Source organism: Salvelinus fontinalis, chromosome 15 (assembly GCF_029448725.1).
Source record: "Salvelinus fontinalis isolate EN_2023a chromosome 15, ASM2944872v1, whole genome shotgun sequence".
NCBI lineage: Eukaryota > Metazoa > Chordata > Actinopteri > Salmoniformes > Salmonidae > Salvelinus > Salvelinus fontinalis.
In genome coordinates, this window is record NC_074679.1 from 34076847 (window position 1) to 34103894 (window position 27048).

The 27048-nt window shown below is 41.1% G+C and overlaps 1 protein-coding gene across 2 annotated transcripts in view; it reads right to left on the minus strand.

Annotated features, from left to right (window-relative positions):
* LOC129811848 (uncharacterized protein C14orf132-like) overlaps nucleotides 1-20536 on the minus strand; it is a 45382-nt gene extending 24846 nt beyond the window's left edge. Inside the window, exons 1-2 of one of the 2 annotated variants that reach the window (XM_055863521.1) lie at nucleotides 20347-20536; nucleotides 20168-20221 (exon numbers count right to left, since the gene is read on the minus strand). In XM_055863521.1, the coding sequence (XP_055719496.1) occupies nucleotides 20168-20194 (27 nt within the window). In that variant the 5' untranslated portion in view covers nucleotides 20195-20221; nucleotides 20347-20536. Of the gene's footprint in view, nucleotides 1-20167 lie in introns of both variants that reach the window. The other variant, XM_055863519.1, reaches the window with a different exon arrangement.
* Between the last annotated feature and the right edge of the window lie 6512 nt (nucleotides 20537-27048).

A 27048-nucleotide genomic window follows, 5' to 3' on the forward strand; every position in this document is an offset into this window, starting at 1 on the left:
CAAAGTAAACTACCTGCTACTCAGTCCCAGTTGATAACATATGCATATTATTAGTATATTTGGATAGAAAACACTCTGAAGTTTCTTAAACTGTTTGAATGACGTCTGTGAGTATAACAGAACTCATATGGCTGGCAAAAACCTGAGAAAAATCCAACCAGGAAGTGGGAAATCTGAGGTTTGTAGTTTTTCAACTCTTGGCCTATCAAATACACAGTGTCTATGGGGTCATATTGCACTTCCTAAGGCTTCCACTAGATGTCAACAGTCTTTAGAACCTTGTTTGATGCTTCTACTGTGAAGTGGGGGCGAATGAGAGGGGATTGACTAAGGTCTCTCCCAGAGTGCCATGAGCTGACCATGCGCATTCACGTGAGAGTTAGCTTGAGTTCCATTGCATTTCTGAAGACAAAGGAATTCTCCGGTTGGAACATTATTGAAGATTTATGTTAAAAACATCCTAAAGATTGATTCTATACTTCGTTTGACATGTTTCTACGGACTGTAACGGAACTTTTTGACTTTTCGTCTGCTCCTAGTGATCGCGCGTCATGAATTTCGAATACTGGGCTAAACGCGCGAACATAAAGGAGGTATTTGGACGTAAAGATGAACTTTATTGAACAAATCAAACATTTATTGTGTAACTGGGATTCCTGGGAGTGCATTCTGATGAAGATCATCAAAGGTAAGTGAATATTTATAATGCTATTTCTGTTGACTACACAACATGGCGGATATCTGTTTGGCTTGATTTGTTGTCTGAGCACCGTACTCAGATTATTGCATGGTTTGCTTTTTCCGTAAAGTTTTTTTTAAATCTGACACAGCGATTGCATTAAGGAGAAGTAAATCTTTTATCAATGTTTATTATGAGTATTTCTGTAAATTGATGAGGCTCTGTGCAAATTCACGGGATGTTTTGGAGGCAAAGCCAAATGTAAACTGAGGTTTTTGGATATAAATATGAACTTGATCGAACAAAACATATATGTATTGTGTAACATGTTGTCCCGGGAGTGTCATCTGATGAGGAATATCAAAGGTTAGTGATTCATTTTATCTCTATTTCTGCTTTTTGTGACTCCTCTTTTTGGTTGGAAAATCACTGTATGCTATCTGTGACTAGTTGCTGACCTAACAAAATGATATGTTCTGCTTTCGCCGAAAAGCCTTTTTGAAATCGGACACTGTGGTTGGATTAACGAGAATTTTATCTTTACAATGGTGTCAAATACTTGTATGTTTGAGAAATTTGAACTATGAGATTTCTGTTGATTGAATTTGGCGCCTGCAATTTCATTGGGGAACACCGTTCCCAGACAGGATAATCTGATTTCTCCATCATTGTTATCATGAATTCACATACAGAACTGATGTCCTCTCTCAAATGACTTACATATTGATGTTGTCTTGCCGTTCTCCTGTTTAAACTCATCGAGCTAACTCTGGGAGAACTACAAACTGTTCTTCAGGTCCTGGACCTCTCTGGTCAGGTCATCCATTATTTTATTAGTGGACTCCACCAGTATTTGGACAAAACACTTGAAGCTATTTACTTGTTGTTGTAACTGCATGTAGAACTCTTTTTGTTCGTTTAAAAGATCCTTCACCTGTGATAGAGAAACACCACTGTCCTCAACGGTACTCACGCCGGCTTTGGTGTTTGTCATGGTAACAACAGTAGGTTACGCTTTTACTCCTCACAGTTCCAGACAGGGCAGGTCACAGGCAAGATTGAAAACAACAACAACAAACAGCAGGGGTCTAAACAGCCACAAGCCCCGGACAATCCGCAGTCCCAGCCATAATGGCTAACCACATTGCAGGCTGCATTCAAGCCTTCAAGAAAACCCTGCTAGCTTGATAGGCAGCTAGCTAGTAGCTAGGCTAGCTCCTACGCAAAACAGCTCCTCAGACCCAGCCTTGGTCAGCAGGATCACTGGACAGATAGTAGCGGTACCAGTACCACTAGTACCACTCCGACCTGCAGTTTGCCTTCCACAGCAGTTTGCCTTCCACAACAGAGGCAGTGCAGAAGAATATGGGTTGAATCCTTCACCTTGCTCAACAGAGTGATCGCCTTTGGCTAGGTTATCAGATTTGTTGTGCAAACCAAGAGAGGAAAGAGTTTAAGTGTTTGATATCCCCCTTTTAAGTATCGCTATATTTTGTGATAAGTCAGACTTTGATATCCACTATGATGTTTGCAAAAGGACTGCAACGATGTTCAAATTAAGTCAATTGTGCCATGCCAAAAGTCTTACACTGAAAGATAAGTTGCTATACTGAGGTTTGCTGAACATGTTCTTTCTAAGGATCACAGACTTCAAAGAAAGGTGCCTGTCTGCACAGAGTCAGGGAAAAGGACTGGAGGGAAAGTGATTTGTAGGGAAAAAGTACAGAATACCCATTATTACTTCCTTCAAATCTGCCATTAAGCATAGACAGAAAAATGTCTCGGAAGTTTGAAATCCAGACGTTCTGCATGTGAAGACATCACGTTGCATTAACACGATTACGCAAAGGGATTGCATATTATATATGCAATAGAAAGAGAGAATTAACCTCCCGAGTGGTGCAGCGATCTAAGGCACTGCTTCGCAGTGCTGAGGCGCCACTACAGCCACAGGTTTGATCCCAGGCTGTTTCACAGCTGGCTGTGACCAGGAGACCCATGGGGCGGTGCACAGTTGGCCCAGCATCGTCCGGGTTAGGGGAGGGTTTGGCCAGCCGGGATTTCCTTGTCTCACTGTGCTCTAGCGACTCCTTGTGGTGGGCCGGGCGCCTGCAAGCTGACTCCGGTCGTCAGTTAGATGGTGTTCCTCCGATATATTGGTGCAGCTGGCTTCCGGGTTAAGTGAGCAGTGTGTCAAGAAGCAGTGCGGCTTGGCAGGGTCGTGTTTCGGAGGACGCATGGCTCTCGACCTTTGTCTTAAGTGAGCAGTGTGTCAAGAAGCAGTGCGGCTTGGCAGGGTCGTGTTTCGGAGGACGCATGGCTCTCGACCTTTGTCTCTCCCGAGTGCATAGGGGAGTTGCAGCAATGAGACAAGCTCGTAACTACCATTTGGATATCACGAAATTCAGGGGGAAAAGTGGGTAAAAGTAAGAAAAGAAAGAAAGACAGAATTATATCATATCAAGAAGAGATAGACACCTGGTGTCTCTCTCTCTCTCTCTCTCTGTCTCCGGGTAATAGGAAAATTATCACATATCACTGAGCGATTCAGTCCTCTTTCTCTGGTTTATCTTCTTCTGATGCTGTTTCCATTAGAGGGGTCCTTCACAGGTCACATACCTGTTGGATCATTTTACCAGTACCCTGCTAGATGGTACAGAGAGGGGAGCTAGGTATCAACAACTCCCAAATGTGGTGTTTATATCTCTGAAAATGATGCATTTTCCTATATTTATACAAGGCTAATAATGATAGTGACAGTGGGAGAGAGGTGGTCATATAATTTCGCTGAGGGTAAATATTGAAGTGATAGTCAGCCCTTCCTCTCTCCATTCTGCAAGCTGATGCAGATATGAATCAGATATGAATTTGCTGAGACTCAGTAATGGGAGGAGAGACTCCATAAGGGACAATGAAATGGACAAGAAACAGGCACAGTCTCCATGCAGGCAGTACTATAATGATAAATTCCCATAGCCAGCATGAACAGGGCAGGCAGCCTGAGAGATGAGATGTTGGTGGCAGAATATAGCAAAGCCTGGATTTGGATGATGAGGAAAATCTTATACAGAATCTTATATCATGGTTATATGTACTGCAGTAGGCCAGAGACAATGGATGACAAATCTCAGCCCAATGCATTTGTCAAGGCATGACATCTCAGCCATGATTGACTACCATATCCAATGAGTCTGTGAAGAGCATTGTTAAAAAGACCTGCTCTTATTTAGCAGTTACCGTGCCTTCAGAAATTACACACACCTCTTGACTTTCCACATTTTTTGTGTTACAAAGTGGGATTAAAATATATTTAATTGTCTTTTTTTAAATGTTATTTATCATCTACACAAAATACTCTTTAATGTCAAAGTGGAACACCAATTCTCACTATACATTTACAATAAAACAAGTATTCAGCCCACTAAGTATTCAGCCCACTAAGTCAATACATGTTAGAATCACCTTTGGCAGCGATTAAAGCTGTGTCTTTCTGCGTAAGTCTCTAAGAGCTTTCCACACCTGGATTGTACAACATTTGCCCATTATTGTATTCAGAATTATTCAAGCTCTGTCAAATTGGTTGTTGATCATGACTAAACAACCCTTTTCAGGTATTGCCATAGATTTTCAAGCAGACTAAATCAAAACTGTAACTCGGCCACTCAGGAACATTCACTGTCTTCTTGGTCAGCAACTCCATGGTAGATTTGGCCTTGTGCTTTAGGTTATTGTCCTGCTGAAAGGTGAATTTACCTCCCAGTGTCTGGTGGAAAGCAGACTAAACCAGGTTTCCTCTAGGATGTTTACTCTTTAATATTGTGGAGTAACTACAATGTTGTTGATCCATCCTGTGGTTTTATCCTATCACAGCCATTGGCCTCATGGTGAAATCCCGAGCGGTTTCCTTCCTCTCCGGCAACTGAGTTAGGAAGGAGGCCTGCATCTTTGTAGTGACTGGGTGTACTTATACACCATGCAAAGTGTAATTAATAACTTTACCATGCTCAAAGGGATATTGAATTCTGCTTTTTATTTGATTAATTAATCTACCAATAGGTGCACTTCTTTGTGAGCCATTGGAAAACCTCCCTGGTCTAGGTGGTTGGTCTTTGTGAAATTCACTGCTTAGCTGAGGGACCTTACAGATAATTGTATGTGTGGTGTACAGAGATGATGTAGTCATTCAAAAATCATTTTAAACACTATTATTGTACACGGAGTGAGTCCATGCAACTTATTATGTGATTTTTTTTTTTACCCCCTTTTCGTGGTATCCAATTGTTAGTAATTACTATCTTGTCTCATCGCTACAACTCCCGTACGGGCTCGGGAGAGACGAAGGTCGAAAGCCATGCGTCCTCCGAAACACAACCCAACCAAGCCGCACTGCTTCTTAACACAGCACGCTTCCAACCCGGAAGCCAGCCGCACCAATGTGTCGGAGGAAACACCGTGCACCTGGCTCCCTTGATTAGCGCACACTGCGCCCGGCCCGCCCCAGGAGTTGCTGGTGCGCGATGAGACAAGGATATCCCTACCGGCCAAACCCTCCCTAACCCGGACGACGCTAGGCCAATTGTGCGTCGCCCCACGGACCTCCCGGTCGCGGCCTCCCGGTCGCGGCCCAGAGTCTCTGGTGGCGCAGCTAGCGCTGCGATGCAGTGCCCTAGACCACTGTGCCACCCGGGAGGCCATTATGTGACTTGTTAAACACATTTTTACTCCTGAACTTATTTAGGCTTGCCATAACAAAGGGTCGAATACTTGAGTCAAAATATTTCAGCTTTTCATTTTTTATTAATTTGTAAAACCTTTGAAAAACATAATTCCACTTTTACATTATGGGGTATTTTGTGCATGCAAGTGACAGAAAAAAACTCAATTTAATCCATTTTAAATTCAGGCTGTAAGACAACAAAATTAGGAAAAAGTCAAGGGGTGTGAAAACTTTCTGAAGACACTGTTCACCACCCATATTCTAATAGTTCTTCTTAAACACTCACTTCCGTGAGCTGTCAATGCAAAGGACTCCGTGTGATGTGTTTCAACCCTTATCGGATTAAACCTTTCTCAAGATATCTTGGACTTCTTGCCGAATAGATCTGTGGTGGCTGAACCCTATCCACTGGCACCTATTAGCCTTCCGGATGGGCCTTCCGGATCAGCTCTTAGCATTTTTCATGGTTCTTCGGTCGTTGGATACCATCAGCTATCCACAGCCCAAGATGTCTCAGAGTCCAGGTATTGGTCACCATCCACATCAAAGTTCTCTCCCTGAACAAAGACGAGCAGACAAGACTCAAGATACAGCATGCCACTTCCGCCCCACTGGTCGCATGCTATCAGGGAGAGGTCCTAGTTCCTCAGCCACAGCATAACTCTCATCTCTGACCTGAGGCCAAGCAGGAGCTCAGCCAGCTCAACCTCCAGTGACACAGGCTCGTACCAGCACGCCACGCAGGACCAGTGAGAAGATGCAGGAAAGGGAAGGCTCAGTATCTACGACTAGGAGTAAATGACCCCCATCTATCACCAAAATCGAATCAACAACCTATCCTTCAACGTAAACAAGACAAAGGAGATGATTGTGGACTACAGGAAAAGGAGGACCAAGCCTGCCCCCATTTTCATTCGAAGGGGCTGTAATGTAGTGGAGCAGGTTGAGAGCTTCAAGTTCCTTGGTGTCCACATCAGCAACAAACTAGAATTGTCCAAACATACCAACACAGTCATGAAGAAGGCACGACAAAGCCAATTCCCCTCAGGAAACAAAAAAGATTTGGCATGGGTCCTCAGACCCTCAAAAGGTTCTACAGCTGCAACATCGAGAGCATTCTGACTGGTTGCATCACTGCATGGCGCGGCAACTAACTGCTCAGCCTCTGACTGCAAGGCACTACAGAGGGTAGTGCATATGGCCCAATACATCACTGGGCCTAAGCTGCCTGCCATCCATGGCCCCTCTGCACCAGGCGGTGTCAGAGGAAGGCCCTAAAAATTGTCAAAGACTCCAGCCACCTCAGTCATATTCCGCATGGCAAGCAGTACCGGAGCGCCAAGTCTACGACCAAAAGGCTTCTCAACAGTTTTTACCCCCAAGCCATAAGACTCCTGAACAGCTAATCAAATAGCTACCCGGACTATGAGCCTCACTACTGTTATTTTTTACTTTTTAAAATGTATTTATTTACTTGTCTATTGTTTACCTAATACCTATTGTTTACTTAAAAACTGCACTGTTGGTTAAGGGCTTGTAAGTAAGCATTTCACTGTAAGGTCTACACCTGTTGTATTTGGTGCACGTGACAAACTTTTATTTGAATCAAATCAAATCAAATTGTATTTGTCACAATGCGCCGAATAGAACAGGTGTAGACCTTACCGTGAAATGCTTACTTACAAGCCCTTAACCAACAATGTAGTTAAAGAAATAGAGTTAAGAAAATATTTACTAATTAAACTAAAGTAAAAAAATTCAATAAAATCTAAAAGTAACATAACAAAATTACGTAACAATAATGAGACTATATACAGTCGGTACCGGTACCGAGTCGATGTGTGGGGGTACAGGTTAGTTGAGGTAATTTGTAAAGTGACTATGCATAGATAATAAACAGCAAGTAGCAGCAGTGTAAAAACAGAGAGGGGAGGGGTCAATGTTAATAGTCCGGGTGGCCATTTGATTAATTGTTCAGCAGTCTTATGACCTGGGGGTAGAAGCTTTTAAGGAACCTTTTGGTCCTAGACTTAGCGCTCTGGTACTGCTTGCCATGTGGTAGCAGAGAGAACAGTCTATGACTTGGTGACTGGAGTCTTTGATCATTTTTTGGTCCTTCCTCTGACATACCTAGTATATAGGAGATCAAGAAGCTTGGCCCCAGTGATGTACTGGGCCGTACATACTACCTTCTGTAGCGCCTTACGATAAGATGCAAAGCAGTTGCCATACCAGGTGGTGATACAACCGGTCAGGATGCTCTTGATGGTGCAGCTGTAGAACTTTTTGAGGACCCATACCTGAGGGGGAAAAGGTGATGTCGTGCCCTCTTCACAACTGTCTTGGTGTGTTTGAACCATGACAGTTTGTTGGTGATGTGGACACCAAGAAAATTGAAACTCTCAACCTGCTCCACTTCAGCCCTGTCGATGTTAATGGGTGCCTGTTCCGTCCTCCTTTTCCTACAGTCCACGATAAGCTCCTTTGTCTTGCATACATTGAGGGAGAGGTTGTTGTCCTGGCACCACACTGCCAGGTCTCTAACCTCCTCCCTATAGGTTGTCTCATCGTTGTCGGTGATCAGGCCTACCCCTGTTGTGTTGTCAGCAAACTTAATGAGTGTGTTGGGGTTGTGCATGGCCACACAGTCGTGGGTGAACATGGAGTAAATGAGGGGACTAAGCACGCACCCCTGAGGGGACCCAGTGTTGAGGATCAGCGTGGCAGATGTGTTGTTGCCTACCCTTACCACCTGGGGCGGACCGTCAGGAAGTCCAGGATCCAGTTAGAGAGGGAGGTGTTTAGTTTCAGGATTCTTAGCTTAGTGATGAGCTTTGTGGGCACTATGGTGTTGAACTCTGAAACAAGTAGGTATTACAGACTCCGTCAGGGAGAGGTTGAACATTTCAGTGAAGACACTTGCCAGTTGGTCCACGCATGCTTTGAGTACACATCCTGGTAATCCGTCTGGCCCTGCTGCTTTGTGAATGTTGACCTGCTTAAAGGTCACACAGTCATCCGGAACAGCTGGTGCTCTCATGCACGCTTCAGTGTTCCTTGCCTGGAAGCGAGCATAAAAGGAATGTAGCTCGTCTGGTAGGCTTGCGTCACTGGCTTTCCGTGGCTGGTTATCCCTTTGTAGTCCGTAATAGTTTTCAAGCCCTGCCACATCTGAGAAGTGCCAGAGCCGGTGTAGTAGGATTCAATCTTAGTCCTGTATTGACACTTTGCCTGTTTGATGGTTCGCCTGAGGGCATGGCGGGATTTCTTAATAACGTCCGGATTAGTGTCCCGCTCCATGAAAGTGGCAGCTCTAGCCTTTAGCTCGGTGAGGATGTTGTCTGGCCTCCGGATTGGGATATGTACAAACGGTCTCCGTGAGGACGATGTTGACGATGCACTTATTGATGAAGTCGGGGACTGAGGTGGTATACTCCTCGATGCCATTGGATGAATTCCAGAACATATTCCAGTCTGTGCTAGCAAAACAGTCCTGTAGCTTAGCATCCGCGTCATCTGACCACTTCTGTATTGAGCGAGTCACTGGTGCTTCCTGCTTTGGGTTTGCTTGTAAGCAGGAATCAGGATAGAATTATGGTCAGATTTGCCAAATGGAGGGTGAGGGAGAGCTTTGTATGCTTCTCTGTGTGAAGTAAAGGTGGTCTACATTTTTTTTCCCCTCGGGTTGCACATGTGACATGCTGGTAGAAATGAGGTGAAACAGATTTAAGTTTGCCTGTATTAAAGTCTCCGGCCACTAGGAGCACTGCTTCTGGATGATTTTTTGTTGTTGTTGATTATGGCCTTATACAGCTCATTGAGTGCGGTCTTAGAGCCACCATCAGTTTGTGATGGTAAATAGACGGCTACAAATAATTATCTTGGTAGATAGTGTGGTCTACAGCTTATCATGAGGTATTCTAGCTCAGGCGAGCAATACCTCAAGACATTTTAATACCGTATTAGACATCGCGCACCAGCAGTTATTGACAAATGGACACACAACCTCACCCCTCGTCTTACCAGACGTAGCTGCTATGTTCTGCTGATGCACAGAGAAACCAGCAGTTCTATATTATCTGTGTCGTCGTTCAGCCACGTCTCGGTGAATCATAAGATATTACAGTTTTTAATGTCCCATTGGTAGGATAGTCTTAATCGTAGATCGTCCAGTTTGTTTTCCAATGATTGCATGTTGGCCAATAATACGGAGGGTAGTGGTGATTTACTTACTCGTCTGTGAATTCTTACAACGTACCCCGCCCTCCTCCCCCTTTTCCTCAGTCTTTTCTTCCCGCTGATGACGGGGATTTGGGCCTTGTCTCAACAAAGCAGAGTATCCTTCATGTCAGACTAATTAAAGAAAAAATCTTTGTCCAGTTCGAGATGAGTAATCACTGTTCTGATATCAAGAACCTCTTTTTGGTCATAAGAGATGGTAGCAGCAACATTATATACAAAATGAGTTACAACAATGCAAAAAAATAAAAATAGCACAGTTGGTTAGGAGCCCGTAAAACGGCAGCCATCCCCTCTGGCGCCATGTCTAAGGATCAGACGCCTCCCCATTGGAGGCTGACCAGTCCTCACGTCCCCTTTCTCAGGCACCTTCTCGTTCACTGCCAGCTGCTGTAGCTCATAGTCACGGTGTTGCTGCAGATGTACGCTCTGCTGCTCCACACTACTCTCATCAGCCTAAAGTTTCTCATCAGCGCCTCCGTCAGCATGACCCCTCAAGGATGCCATCAGCATCAGAGTTGTCATCAGCCTGGTCCCTGCTGTGGAGTCGCTCACAGTGGTGCTACAACCGTCTCCAGGGCCACCAAAGTATCCAGTCCTGAGACTGCCCTGATGTCTCCAGTCTCAGTGTCCTCAGATGACACTGTGCCGTGGGTAAAGATTACTCCTGCTCCACCTCTGGGGACCTTACCTGCCCTCAATGCTGAGGTCCTCCAGTTTCCTGTTTGTGGGCAGAGGGGGTGGACACCACCAAATCCAGTTGGCTCCCCTCTTTCAGAACTGCTGCACAGCCTGCAATGGTCTCCGATCGTCACTCACCCTGGTTTGGTGACACACACCTTCCTAACGGGGTGGTGTGCTGCACAAAAGAACAAACCCTGTTTGGCCAGACACCTATGCCCTACGTATCTTACGGGGTGTCCAGACACTCACAAAGACTGGAATTTTCCTTTTCTGGCTCCTTCACAGCTCTGCCTCCCTGTCCTGGCGGATAAAACAAACTAGTGGCCTTATGTCATCCTCTTATGCCAGCCTTTTGTTTAGGGTTCACATTTACCCAGTATATGTAGGGGTGACTACCTCATAAAGCTGGTTGAGAGAATGCCAAGAGTGTGCAAAGCTGTCATCAAGACAAAGGGTGGCTACTTGAAGAATCTCAAATATATTTTGATTTGTTTAACACTTTTTAGGTTACTTTTTTGATTCCATTTGTGTTATTTCATATTTTTGATGTCTTCACTATTATTTCACAATGTAGAAAAAAGTTAAAATAAAATAAAAACCTTTAATGAGTAGGTGTTCTAAAACTTTTGACCAGTAGTGTAAGCTGTAACACAACAAAATGTGGAATAAGTCAAGGAGTATGAATACATTCTGAAGGCACTGTAGATCAAAACACTTGGGTGAACTATTGGAATCATAGAAATATAATGATTTATATTAAAAAGAAAGTGAAGAGGAGCATTCTTTTTTTTGGAACAATCTGTTGATTGCATTTGACCTAACAGAACAAACATGCAAAAATAGTGAATTTAATAGCGAGGAGGTGAAACTGAAAAAGGGGAGGTGTGGGGGGTTGGTCTGTGTGGGAAGCAGCCCCAGGTGAAGAAAATAAAATGGAGTAAATGTAGCCAGATGGTAAAAGCACATGGCTGTATTAATTTATTTCCACTAGATGGCACTGTCCCTTTAAGAGAACAGTAAATAATGTGTGAAAAGTGTTATGGGATTGACCAGCACCATGTGTAAGAGTTGGAGTGAGAGCAAGCAATTACATTGGAGAGCTGTTGTAATCCATTGTGGGTCCAACATTACTTTAGATGGGTAAATAATAGGGTTCTGCGGTATCCAGATTTCCATACCCTCATACCTGTGCCATCCCAGGATATACAGTATTACTGGTAGTGTACACAAGGGGCACAAATATATTTTTGAAAACGTCAAAAAAGACCCCAAAAAGCCAGAATACTAACAAAATGATAACAAGTACTAAGGAATCCCCATAGTGGATGCTAGGTAAATGCTAACGAGCTCATGCGGACATTTACTACTAAAACAGACAACCTAGCTCATAAAGTTAAGCAAGTATCTGAAAACGCAGTTCGCAGCACGGACAAAACAAATATTAGACAGCAGTGATCCAGGAGGGATTCCTTAATCCAGGAGGGATTTGTCTCTGCTGCTGTTATGAAGAAGCAATGATCTTGCAAGCTAAAGTTAGCCACTTAGCTAACATTAGCAAGATAGCAAAACCCAGCTGGAAAGAATTTATTTGGCACAACTTAGATAGTTAACTTAACAGTTATAAGATATATAGATGGGAAATATTAGTAGTGAAGTGTAACTTAATCACCTCACTTAAATTGCACTGCAGGAGTGACTCACCTCACGAAGCCCCCATTTTGCTCTGTGTGCTTCTTTGTAAACAAACACACGTGACAGGCTCAAAGAGCTGTTTTAGGAAACTAGTACAGGTAAACTTCATAATGAAAAATAATCTGACAGGCAAAATGATGAACGCGATATGTTTTATCTATTACCTGCACAAATTGCGTGAAGGTATTTATTTAAAAGTACTAATATTAAAATGTATATATATTTTTTACAAACAGTAGTGACGGTATTAGAAAATCATTCTGATGGTATTTCGAAATTCCCCGGGATACGGTATATATAGTATACCAGCCAACCCTAGTAAATAATACATTTTTATCTTACACTCGTACCAAAATATGGCATATTTTGCATCATCTACAAAGTGTAAGAGTTTGTATTGTGATATTTATGCCAGATGCTCATGTTAGACATTATATTTTCAGATTGTCACATAAAGTGTTAGCTTCTTGCCAGCTGAATGCTAGTGCTCTCAGAACCACATTGTGGAGTTGGTAAGATTATTTGAAGCGTGAGTAATTTTCAGAATGGCATTCTGTTTCATGTAAAGCTTCAGGGTTTTGTATTTTGTTTCATTTTTTAATTGTAATTTATATTGTGATATGTCGTTTTCCCCAGTGCTCTATGGGTTAGATGAGGATCTATTGTTCCATCTGGGGTTAGGGTATCACGTGGACAGAGTGTTTGTAAGTATTCATATTGTCCTATGACAAAATGCATTTGTATTTTTCATGCAAGATATAATTTTGATAATGGACATCTTGTACTCAGATATTTGAACTGTTAGAAAGTCTATTCTAACTGTGACCATTGTGGTCTGTAATTTCTTCTGTTTTTTTATAGAAAGCAGAGCCACTACCGTTTATGCATTTTACTTTGTACTTATTGTACTCAGATTGTTTTTATGCACTTTACTAAACAGAGTTACTTCACTTGATTGTGATTTAGACTGAACTTTACGTTATGGAGACTTCACCTTGGGGTGATTTCCCTCATACATTTTCCTATTTTAAATTTAAGCTTCAACAGAATAAATAACCACAAATACGTTTTTGTCCTGTGATGGGTTTACGTTCGTGAGGCTACATAAACTATAAAAAACGACGTTACACGCGGCTGAGTGGTGTTATAAAATATTGCATGCGATATGAACCCCTTGCGATATGGATATTGCAAATGTAAATATTGTGATTTCGATGTGAATTAGATTAACTCTGCAGCCCTAGTTGACCCAAAGCTGGGGGATGAGGAGAATGTCTCTACCCAGTTTGTCAGCACAGACGAGCGTGAGGGGATGCCCAAAGGGCTGATTAGTGCTCCCTGGATTGATGAGAGTCTGTAGAGCTCTGGATAGATGAAGTCATAGGGTTCTGGATTGATGAGAGTCTGTAGAGCTCTGGATAGATGGAGTCATAGGGTTCTGGATTGATGAGAGTCTGTAGAGCTCTGGATAGATGGAGTCATAGGGTTCTGGATTGATGAGAGTCTGTAGAGCTCTGGATAGATTGATGAGAGTCTGTAGAGCTCTGGATAGATGGAGTCATAGGGTTCTGGATTGATGAGAGTCTGTAGAGCTCTGGATAGATGAAGTCATAGGGTGCTGGATTGATGAGAGTCTGTAGAGCTCTGGATAGATGAAGTCATAGGGTTCTGGATTGATGGGAGTCTGTAGAGCTCTGGATAGATGGAGTCATAGGGTTCTGGATTGATGAGAGTCTGTAGAGCTCTGGATAGATGAAGTCATAGGGTTCTGGATTGATGAGAGTCTGTAGAGCTCTGGATAGATGGAGTCATAGGGTTCTGGATTGATGAGAGTCTGTAGAGCTCTGGATAGATGAAGTCATAGGGTTCTGGATTGATGAGAGTCTGTAGAGCTCTGGATAGATGAAGTCATAGGGTTCTGGATTGATGAGAGTCTGTAGAGCTCTGGATAGATGGAGTCATAGGGTTCTGGATTGATGAGAGTCTGTAGAGCTCTGGATAGATGGAGTCATGGGGTTCTGGATTGATGAGAGTCTGTAGAGCTCTGGATAGATGAAGTCATAGGGTTCTGGATTGATGAGAGTCTGTAGAGCTCTGGATAGATGAAGTCATAGGGTTCTGGATTGATGAGAGTCTGTAGAGCTCTGGATAGATGGAGTCATAGGGTTCTGGATTGATGAGAGTCTGTAGAGCTCTGGATAGATGGAGTCATAGGGTTCTGGATTGATGAGAGTCTGTAGAGCTCTGGATAGATGAAGTCATAGGGTTCTGGATTGATGAGAGTCTGTAGAGCTCTGGATAGATGGAGTCATAGGTTTCTGGATTGATGAGAGTCTGTAGAGCTCTGGATAGATGAAGTCATAGGGTTCTGGATTGATGAGAGTCTGTAGAGCTCTGGATAGATGAAGTCATAGGGTTCTGGATTGATGAGAGTCTGTAGAGCTCTGGATAGATGAAGTCATAGGGTTCTGGATTGATGAGAGTCTGTAGAGCTCTGGATAGATGGAGTCATAGGGTTCTGGATTGATGAGAGTCTGTAGAGCTCTGGATAGATGGAGTCATAGGGTTCTGGATTGATGAGAGTCTGTAGAGCTCTGGATAGATGGAGTCATAGGGTTCTGGATTGATGAGAGTCTGTAGAGCTCTGGATAGATGAAGTCATAGGGTTCTGGATTGATGAGAGTCTGTAGAGCTCTGGATAGATGGAGTCATAGGGTTCTGGATTGATGAGAGTCTGTAGAGCTCTGGATAGATGGAGTCATAGGGTTCTGGATTGATGAGAGTCTGTAGAGCTCTGGATAGATGGAGTCATAGGGTTCTGGATTGATGAGAGTCTGTAGATCTCTGGATAGATGGAGTCATAGGGTTCTGGATTGATGAGAGTCTGTAGAGCTCTGGATAGATGAAGTCATAGGGTTCTGGATTGATGAGAGTCTGTAGAGCTCTGGATAGATGGAGTCATAGGGTTCTGGATTGATGAGAGTCTGTAGAGCTCTGGATAGATGGAGTCATAGGGTTCTGGATTGATGAGAGTCTGTAGAGCTCTGGATAGATGGAGTCATAGGGTTCTGGATTGATGAGAGTCTGTAGAGCTCTGGATAGATTGATGAGAGTCTGTAGAGCTCTGGATAGATGGAGTCATAGGGTTCTGGATTGATGGAGTCTGTATCGCTCTGTGTGTTACATCTGTCACTGGGACCTTGGCTTCGGCTGACTTTACAGGACCGGCATAGTCTAGAGCACTTACATCCCGACATGGAACCACACATAATACATTAGCCCTGCATCACTGAGTGATCAATGGGAGGTCACAACTCAGTTTACACTAAATTAACGATGAGTAAATACTGTCCCTTTGGCTTAAATTCTGTAGGTTATGGTATTTATAATTTCATTATTGTGTCTATTCTAGACAGAATACATTATTATTGCTCTCAATTTAGCATTCAAGAGCCGTGGGGTTATGATTGTCGCCTATTAATCCATGTTCTGTAATGCATGAAGACGACTCTACTTTTGACCTAATGAAGTATGCCTTTTTCATTTGTAATTCAAATAGTTTATCAAAAAACAAAAAGGATGCATTGTTTGAGCACTTCTATCGAAGGCTATTTTACAATGAAAGTGGCAACTTTCAGTTACCTAACCTCACTGAACTTGAGCACTGACAAATACAGTACAGACAAAAAACAAAAAGCTTTGATTTACTGTGTGCCTGAGACCTTTAGGCTGAGGAAGTCTTGTTGGGTAGTCAGCATCAAAACTGATCTCCCTGCAATGCATAATGCAAAATACCTGTTACAAGGACAATTAACATACATTCTTTGCTTGAAGATTTACTGAATCATTTTTCCAATATATTATGTACAATGTTATCTCTGTTCAAGGGTCCCATGCTTAGTGTATTCTCTCTACATACTCTCTGTGGTAGACTACACCACATAAGTAAGTGTTACAGTAATTTAACAGTCTCTGTGGCCTACACAACCCTCTCCACAGCCACCATCAGCCACTATCTACTGCTGGACAAAATCCACAGCTAACCATGCAGCCTGCATTAGAAAAGCTCAGCTTCTCTGGAGCTTCTATTCTCTGTATGATGGCATCAGTCATCTTTTGGAGACAAAGTGAGGGTAGAAGGTCCATTGGTTTTCAGCAGTGCTCGCCCCTACCTGGGCTCGAACCAGGGACCCTCTGCACACATAGACAACAGCCACCCTCGAAGTATCGTTACCCATCGCTCCACAAAAGCCACGGCCCTTGCAGAGCAAGGAGATCAACTACTTCAAGGTCTCAGAGCGAGTGATGTCACCGATTGAAACGCTATTAGCGCACACCCCGCTAACTAGCTAGCCATTTCATATCGGTTACATATATACATATATAATATACATTATTTTATCATTTTAGTATTTTTTTGGGTGGGGGGGGTCATTACAGAGAAAATTGGTTGACACATTTTGCTGAGTCATCATTTCCCATTGACTACAATATATTATAAAAATGTGTCTAAAGCACAGGAGTTTGGTGGCACCTTAATTTGGGATGATGGGCTTGTGCTAATGGCTAGAGCGGAATCAGTGGAATAGTGTCAAATACATCAAACATGTAGTGTGATGCCATTCCATTAGCTCTGTTCCAGCCATTATTATGAGCTGTCCTCCCCTCAGCAGCCTCCAGTGGTCTAAAGCATGTTAGAAAACACTCCAAAATACTCCAAACCAGCTCATATTTAATCAGAATCCCATTCTGAATGTTGTCTCTGCAAACAATTTTTTGTATTCCACTGTCACCATAAATTCACAACTGCATTTTGCTGTTGTTATCGTAAACACCATCATTCTCATGAATTGTGAAAATTAGAATAATCTTTCAGAGTCAGAGTACTACTGTATGCAGCTTTAACTAACTCACATGTTATGCATACAGTAGTATGCAGCCTGTGCTGTTCCATTGAACAGTGTCAATACCAGTTTAATTAAGTCAATCCGATCCATCAACTGAATGGCCCTTAACCTGTTAAACTCTGAGTGGTTGTTTTGTAAATCGAAATAAAATCTTACTGCTGGCAATGTCAGAAGAATCTCCCTGATTGCTAAAGTCATTTTAAGATGTCAGGCTTGAAAATCCGTTCAGCCATTTTGGCACATTGACTCACTACCCAAACTAGAGGCAACTGGTTTCAAGTGGCCACGAGACATCATGTGATCTCCTACTGCTATCTAGTAGACAAAACAAATGCACAAACTCTGCACTTTTAAAAATGGCTGTGTTCTTATGGGAATTTGTGCATGGTTAGAGCGCCACCATTAGGGAAAAGATCTGACTTTTTTTATCCTTTAGACATTCAAATCTCTTATTTAATTGGGGAATTAAAATGAAATACACCTAGCTATGTCTAATTGACTAATGAGTCATAATGATACTTTGAGACAATGACAATTAAGTAATATATTATAGCTTATATTACTTAACAGATGTTTGGGCCTATCAGAGCAATTTTGTTCAGCTCACCGGTGTCCTTGGATTTTCTTTACCACTATTGTGCCTAAATTATATCCCACTTGGAGGATTTGTTTTTATATCTAATACAAATATCGCTCCACCTGAGCAGATGAATGAAAACCGCCCTGATTAAATCTGAAAACGAGCAAGTGTGGCGGAGACCAATCTGAGCCTGTCCCACACCATTTTACTAGTTTAGTACACTTCAAATTAAGCACTTTGAATGGGTTCATATGAGATCATTAGGCCACAAAAACATTTCTATTGCCTGACCCCGCAACAACATTTTGGTGCAACCAAATCATAGGCTTGTGCCACCAGCTGAAAACATTAGGAAAAAGTTAGTATGGAGCCTGTGTATACTGTCTCACATAGAATATAGAACATGTAAGTTACAGGATCTGTATGCTTTATAGTCACGAAATAGTAATGTTACTAAATTAAATATGCCAAGGTGTTAGAAGTAAAAGTAATCCAAAAGTAATTGAAATTACTACTTCATTTTTCATGTAACTAAAGCAGTAATGCACTACATGTTTCAGGTAATACACCCAACCCTCCCCACATGTCAGTAGCAATATACAGGTAACTGCCAAAATAAAGGAAACACTGACATAACGTTTCTTAAATAGGGTGTTAGGCCAACACGAGCCAGAACAGACTGAATACACCATAGATTAAACAAGTGTCTGGAACTCTATTGGAGGGATCCGACACCATTCTTCCATGAGAAATTCCATAATTTGGTGTTTTGTTGATGGTGGTGAAAAACGCGTTCTCAGGCACCGCTCAATAATCTCCCATAAATGTTTAATTAGGTTGAGATCGAGTGACTGAGAAGGCTATGGCATATGGTTTACATCGTTTTCATGATCATCAAACCATTCAGTGACCACTCATGCCCTGTGGATGGGGGCATTGTCATCCTATGGTGGCAAAGCCATCCCACCTAGTACATTTGGTTCCTTGGAAGTTGTGGGAAAATTTGTTTTTGGTTGTGGGAAGAAAGCCATACATTTCCTGACTGGCAAAACTAAATGTTTTTTTAAACGTTCTGGGAAACGAAGTGGACATTTTGCCTGTTCTGGGAACATTATTTTTAGTTTTCAGGGAGGTTCTGAGAATATTTTACTCTGTTTCCTTTAAAGTTTTCCTGGGAGGTGTTATTAACACTGAGGAGGGAAATTATAGGTTATTTGGAGTTTAAAAAAAAAACTTCCTAATTAAAATGTTCACTGAATGTTTCAATAACACTTTTCATAACACTGCTAACTTATTTTGGGTTGACTTTTTATAAAAGTTCAAGCACAGATAGGACACATGGAAATTAATTTCCTTAGGCATTAATCATGCAAATATATATATATATATATATATATATATATATATATATATATATATATATATATATTGTGACATGGCAGCAGTGATATTCAAACCTATAATCTTTTGTTCTTTATTCATGGAATTAGTCCACTGCGCCAACAGGATGGAGTTTGCCATGTTTTTTTTACACATACAACGCTGTTAGTGGGCACAGCCAACACACCTGAACAAACTTAACAAGATAGAGGATAAAGTTTTGTTGACACTGAACGTATATTTTCAAATTACATTCTTAGAACGTTCTTGAACGTTAATAAAGTGTTTGTGGTTTTTAATGGAGTTTTCTTAACATTCTCTGAACAATTTGAGAACATGACTTTAAATAGAACCATGAAGGAAATGTTATGCTGAAGTACTGACATTCCCACAGAAGAACATTGTTTCTTAACATTCGTTGAACTATTCCCAATGTCAAACCAGTAGAAGAAGATTTCTAGAACACTACCAAAATTGAAATGTAACCATGTTTGACATTTTTGAAAACGTTCTGTTGATGTAATGAAATGCCAAGAAAATTATGTTTTGTCAAGTTCCTTAAATGTGCTGAGAATGTTCCAAAGCCAAGAAACTATCCTACACCATTCCCAAAAAGTTTTGGGAAGGTTGTATGCGAAATTACCATAGGAAAATCACGCTCTCACCAAGCTCTAAGAAACATATGGTTCTCAGAACGTTATGCGCTAGCTGGGATGGTAGCCAAAATAATGGCATGCCCAGCATTTTTATACATGACGATAAGCATGATGGAATGTTAGTTGCTTAATTATCTCTAGAACAACACCTGTGTGGAAGCATTTGCTTTCAATATACTTTGTATCCTTCATTGACTAAAGTTTTTCCATCCTTTTGTCATTTACCTGTAGTTGACAACATGCAAATACAGGTAGGCAGCCTACCCTTGTAATGGTCAATTTAACATGCGGTAAATTGAAACCGACAAAAACAAGGATTTTCAACATGTATTCTAATAGGGGAGTATCTGTCAAGAGAACTAGCGTAATGTCCAAAAACCTTTGTATTTTAGAGATACTGTATAGCCTGCTCAAAAAGAGTGACATATCTATCTTACCCTAACAGCTCTACAGATAAATAAAATAGCCTATAATTTGCAGAAAATCAATGCGTCAATGTCTCCAGTGTCCAACACTAAAAACAACAATGCCACGCCCTCACATTTTAGAAAAGAAAGTTAAGCCAAGTTAAGCTTTGTAACCACTTGTTTGCAAAATAAACCACTTACTAACACAAACAGCGCGTATTCTTACCTGTGCAGCCATAAATGAGAGATCCATACTGTTGCTTTAGTCAAGACAACCAACCTACGCACCCAAAAAGAAAATGTTTAGTTTATTTTATTCCCAAAAACAGCATTTGTCTACTTGTGACAAGCAGTCATCAGGTTCGGTCTAATTTAATGTGAAATACATGTCGAGCAATTACATACAAACGGCAATTTTTCAAGTCCACATCTGCGCGAGCATAGAGCGGGAGATTGCGATGTGAACGTGGGAGACGAGAGAAGAAGCGGGCACGGTGAATGATGCTCTGTGTACTGTGTTCTCGAAGTCACATTATGGATGGAGGCGGGTGAACAACAAGCTCCCTATCCCTCTCTCTTTCTCTATTAGACTCCTACTTTTACCCAGCTAGAATCGAGTAGCCTACTTCTTGCTTGAAAAATAATGTTAAGCTGTCAATCATGTCGGAATAGCCTAATTCTCAAATGTATGTGCCCCATGTGGGTCCTGGCCGACGTTTTACAGTGACAGACTAGGCTACCAAAGATAAGGACAGGTAATCAAGGACTATGACTTGAATTTTCTTTTTCAATATTCCCATGCTGTACATATCACATTGATACAGAAAAGACCTAGCCTATACTCTCTGTCTACATGCTTGAGTCAATTGTAGACCATACAAACTTGGACATTAGTTACTGTCACATTGTTATTCATAACAGCCTCCCCTGTATCTCCAAACAGTGGAGGCTCCTGAGAGGAGGAAGTGGAGGACCATCCTCCTCAATTTAATAAAAAATGAAACATTAAAAAAGTTTATCCTTTTTAGATTAAACAATACTAAATATATTCACGACACCAAATAATTTATTAAAACACTGCTTTTGCAATTGCAAACCCTAACCCGGACAACGCTGGGCCATTGTGCGCCGCCCTATGGGTACACTGACTTCAATACAAAACCTAGGAGGCTCATGATTTTCACCCCCTTCCATAGACTTACACAGTAATTATGACTAGAGGTCGACCGAATATGATTTTTCAACGCCGATACCGATACCAATTATTGGAGGACCAAAAAAAGCTGATACTGATTAATCGGCCAATTTTTATATATATATATTTGTAATAATGACAATTACAACAATACTGAATGAACAATGAACACTTTTATTTTAACTTAATATAAAACATAAATAAAATCAATTTAGTCTCAAATAAATAATGAAACATGTTCAATTTGGTTTAAATAATGCAAAAACAAAGTGTTGGAGAAGAAAGTAAAAGTGCAATATGTGCCATGTAAAAAAGCTAACGTTTAAGTTCCTTGCTCAGCACATGAGAACATATGAAAGCTGGTGGTTCCTTTTAACATGAGTCTTCAATATTCCCAGATAAGACGTTTTAGGTTGTAGTTATTATAGGACTATTTCTCTGGATGTTCTAATACCATTTGTATTTCATATACACCTTTGACTATTGGATGTTCTAATATGTACTTTAGTATTGCCAGCCTAATTTTGGGAGTTGATAGGCTTGAAGTCATAAACAGCGCAATGCTTGAAGCATTGCGAAGTGCTGCTGGCAAACGCAGGAAAGTGCTGTTTGAATGAATGCTTACGAGCCTGCTGCTGCCGACCACCGCTCAGTCAGACTGCGCTATCAAATCATACATTTAATTATAACATAATAACACACAGAAATACGAGCCTTAGGTCATTAATATGGTAAAATCTGGAAACTATCATTTCTAAAACAAAACGTTTATTCTTTCAGTGAAATACGGAACCGTTCCGCATTTTATCTAACGGTTGGCATCCATAAGTCTAAATATTGCAGTTACATTGCACAACCTTCAATGTTATGTCATAATTATGTAAAATTCTGGCAAATTAGTTCACAACGAGCCAGGTGGCCCAAACTGTTGCATATACCCTGACTCTGCGTGCAATGAACGCAAGAGAAGTGACACAATTTGCCTAGTAAATATTGCCTGCTAACATAATTTTTTTACACTAAATATGCAGGTTTAAAAAAATACACTTCTGTGTACTGATTTTAAGAAAGGCATTGATGTTTATGGTTAGGTACATTCATGCAAGGATTGTGCTTTTTTCGCAAATTCGCTTTTGTTAAATCATCCCCTGTTTGGCGAAGTTGGCTGTCTTTGTTAGGAGAAATGGTCTTCACACAGTTCGCAACGAGCCAGGCGGCCCAAACGGCTGCATATACACTGACTCTGTTGCACAGAACGCAAGAGAAGTGACACAATTTCCCTAGTTAAAAGAAATTCATTATAGCAGGCAATATTAACTATACATGCAGGTTTAAAAATATATACTTGTGTATTGATTTTAAGAAAGGCGTTGATGTTTATGGTTAGGTACACATTGGTGCAATGACAGTGCTTTTATCGCGAATGCGCATGTTAAATCACCCGTTTGGCGAAGTAGGCTGTGATTCAATGATAAATTAACAGGTACCGCATCGATTATATGCAACGCAGGACAAGCTAGATAAACTAGTAATATCATCAACCATGTGTAGTTAACTAGTGATTATGTTAAGATTGATTGTTTTTTATAAGATAAGTTTAATGCTAGCTAGCACCTTACCTTGGCTCCTTGCTGCACTCGCATAACAGGTAGTCAGCCTGCCACGCAGTCTCCTAGTGGAGTACAATGTAATCGGCCATAATCAGTGTCCAAAAATGCCGATTACCGATTGTTATGAAAACTTGAAATCGGCCCTAATTAATCGGCCATTCCAATGAATCGGTCGACCTCTAATTATAACAACTTCCTGAGGACGTCCTCCAACCTATTAGAGCGCTTGCAGCATGAACTGACATGTTGTTCACCCAATCAAAGAATCAGAGAATTAATCTAGTACTGAAAGCATAAGCTAGCTAGCTAGAACTACAGTGCATAAAATGTGGTGAGTAGTTGACTCTAAATGAGAGAAAGACAATAGTTAAACAGTTTTGAAAAACAAATATTTACCCTATTCAAACACCCGGCTCAAACAGAGAGGGATGCTATGTTAGCTAGCTGGCTATAGTTATCCAACACTGGAACTCTTCCAAGTCAAGGTACGATTTAGGTTTTTATTAATTTATTGCCACTGGGGCCGGTGTAGCTGCTAAACTGCTTTATGACTGTACACTGTACTGCATGATTGTAGTTGGTTCTAGTATGTTGACTATGACGTGACAACGATGTAGGTTGTGTGCATTGTTTAGCAGTCATGATATGAAGGTTTGGCTCTGAAAGGTTTTTGCGCCTGGCCACAGAAATCTGATGTGTTTAGCACTACAATCCACAAGGGAAGGGAAAAGGTGAGAGGACGAAACCAGCATAAACATACCTGAATTTGTCCAATAGAAACTATCATTTGCAACTGTTGGACTAATGATTATACCTAGATCAGCCAGATGCAGGCAAGAGTGTGCAAGGCGGTATTGAATGTGTCACTGTCTGTCACCGTGATTACTCAAATTCTTTCATTCATAGGCTAGGTTGTAGCAATCTCATGATTTGAGTATGATGTAAATGCCTAAACCTATCGATGTTACATTGAGCTGGGTGAATGGAATATGAATGACAGTCATCCAATATTCTGTAATAGAAATAATGCCATGCTCCCTAATAAAAATAATCATCCTCCCTCAACGGCACCGTGCGCCACTGTCTCCAAATACTCATTGATTAGGCTCCTTAGTTTTGGAGAATAACTCTCAATGGAATTCAAGTGTAATCCATCAGAACACTAGAATGCTACCTAGTAACCTGGGAGTAAAATAAACAATGGAACTACTGTATCTTGGATTGGGACTGGGAGGCATACTCAGTCTAAGTGTACACATGATTTCCCCTTTACACATTACATAGCTGATCTCCACTGGCTTTGATACGGCACGTTTCACAGTACTTCTTTGGGTTCACTAAATTACAGGTTTGAGCTGGTCAGACAATAATCAGAAAAGAAGAGTAATACCTTCTGTAACCATGACCCCAAAGTGGTACTACTCAGGTAGTTCACCCTTTGACCCAAGTTCCATTGTTGAATATGTAGGGAAAGATAAATAAAAAAAACAGATATAGCTAGTTAGAGCTGTAAGTTTCATAAAAAGAGCCTTATACAAATGGCTGACGAAATACAACCTTTTTTGAAACCTCAAGCATTCTTTGGCCTACTACTTTCAATGGAGAGGAGGGAGGGATACCTTTTGAAGGCAGTAAATTAAAGGTAGGAAGATAAATGATGTTAAAGGAGGGAGATGAAAGTGAGGGAATGGACCTCCTGGGACCTTTATGGCCTTGATTCTGTCTTACAATGTGTTTTTGATCATTTTAGTTGAGTTTTGCCGTGGAGGAGATGAGGCAGACATACTGGATCAGCAGTTAGGTTCCTTCTCAGTCTCTTTTGTTTCTCTTTTTGCTGAGCACACATCCAATCCCTCAGTGAGTGAGTGGGATTTAGCTTTCGTTCGGCTCTCCCAGAAGAACTCAGACCCAGCTGTTGATTAGCCTTTTTACTCATACGTTCTGGTCCCAGTTGTTGTTTTGGATGTACAGTTTGGTTTGAAAATTCAGACAGGTCACCCGTTATACAACTCCGTATTTGACATCCATCCATCCATGTCTGAGGACACCGGGAGATTACATGGAAACCCGCCAGTAGGGGCAGCAGTGAGCTCTGTTACCTTCAAGAAGGTATAAGCATCTGCCTTTGATTCCAAAGGTTGCACGTTTGAATCTAGCGATAGAAAGCTTTTTTAAAATATTTTTGTTTTAAGCCTATCCCAAACCTTAAAAATGCTGAGTAAATTCCTAAACTTAACCTTAAACACTTTTAGAAATTTGACGTTTGGAACAACTTTGAAATGTGATGTTTGAGAAACATGGATGAACTCTGACGTGCGACTGTGAGAGCTGGTTGAGAAAATGACCACACCAAGAGTTTCAGGCGTAACATGAACCACAGACATCCCGTTGTAGGGAGGATAAACACTTTTAGTAACCCACTCTTGTGCAGGCGGTACTGCACTGAAGATGTTCATATCTGACTTACAGAAGAGAGGTCAAAGCTGGGGTTGTTATAGATAAGCTGGAAGTTATTACTGTCAGCATCTCATAGAATACTGAAAACAATGGGTGGTAATCTGCCCTAACTCAAAAAAGAAAGAAATAAATAACACCAAAACAATGTAAGAGAGACTACTTAACAAACTGCATCAACCCATGTTGTTCCAGCCTGAGCATTTTAATGAGCTGGGATGCCACCTGATAAACATTTATGAATGCCTGCTGCCTGTGGCTGACTGATTCTGTTATTGCTGTCACAGAGCAGCGATAAGAGGTCCAGTGCACAGCCATTGTTTTTATATACGTGTGTGTCTCTTTCTCTCAGTGTGAGGTTACACTCTCTGAGCACTACTAAACATCCTCAATCTTGGGGGACATTTGTTGTGCCTTAATTTGACTGATGTAGCTCTGTGGGTAGGAACCCTATGAATAGCATTAGTATCAAAAATGAAGACTAATTAATCAAATGCAATATGAAGCAGCCAGACAGGAATGTTGGACCAAAACCTTGAGGGAGATGAGGTTTTATGGGAACACACAGCCGCCTTGGCTTAGTATTTGTCAAAGCAGATGGAGGGATTGGAAAATGTATGGTCCTCTTGCCACATGCATACAAGCCTAGATACACGTACCTAGACACAGACATAGACACACGTACTGGTGCACAAAAACATACATCACTACTTTTGGCCCTTGTGTATCTGCCTGCTCTCTCTTTGTTTGCTTCATGTCAATTGATGCATACCTAAAGAGGTAAATAATTCATTATTAATGCTCAGCATATTGAAATTAATCATGTTTGTGTTTGTCCATGAGAAACCTAGCGGGATTTAGTTCTACACAACATTCATAACATTTTGTATTCAAGAGACCTCTTTCAAGTGCACATATAGTAACATTTTACCCAGAAACACAGTTTTGCTTCAATTGTTGTACCTGTAAATAATGTCTACTGTATGAAATTACTGTATATTGAAGCTTAATATCTAAAGACGCATGTTATACATTCCTGTAAGCTATATAGGGCTTGTTAAAAGCTTTGATGTTGTCTTTGGCACAAGGCTTAGCGGTTATGAAAGCACGTCATACTGTACATCAACTTCGTTGGAATGCAAAGTAGATCTGCTGAAAAAGTTTTGCAGTAATTGATGTGCATTTTAATAAAACACTACAAGTCATTTCAGCAACTCCTCAACTCCCTTTGGGAGTTTATTTGAATTATTTACCACAACACCTACAATACAGTCCAAGGACAGCTTAAGAAGTTAAACAGTGAGCACAATAGCATAGTCTGTAAGAAAATATATTGAGTCACTTACATGAAGAAGACACACACCTTAAAATATAAATACTGAGTGTGTTTATTTGTTTTGTATAGCGGATGTGTGTACATCTGTGTGAGTATATCTAATGTTTTCTCAGTACTGTATATAGAACATGTCATTGGCTATGGAATAAACAACCTGGCTACCAAGCTGAAATGCACAAGTTTACGTCTGTGTTTACCCTTTCCTATGTGTATATGATAACATAGTGAATACATTTTAAAATTATATATTATCTGAAGAGTGTCTTTGAATTCTTTCAAAGATCAAAATGGTTAAACAAGTTTTAATGTTCAGAAGTTTTTTGGTCACGTCTTTGAACTTACCGTGTGAACCATCAAGCCATTGCATATGTAACAACATTCCTTGGAATTGCATGTCTAACCTTTTCCAACCCTATACCCTTCGTGACAACATATGAATGTATTTCCTCTTAGGGAGGAAACATCTTTCCAAATTATATTCCATTTGAGTTGTGTGAATGAGAATAGCACTG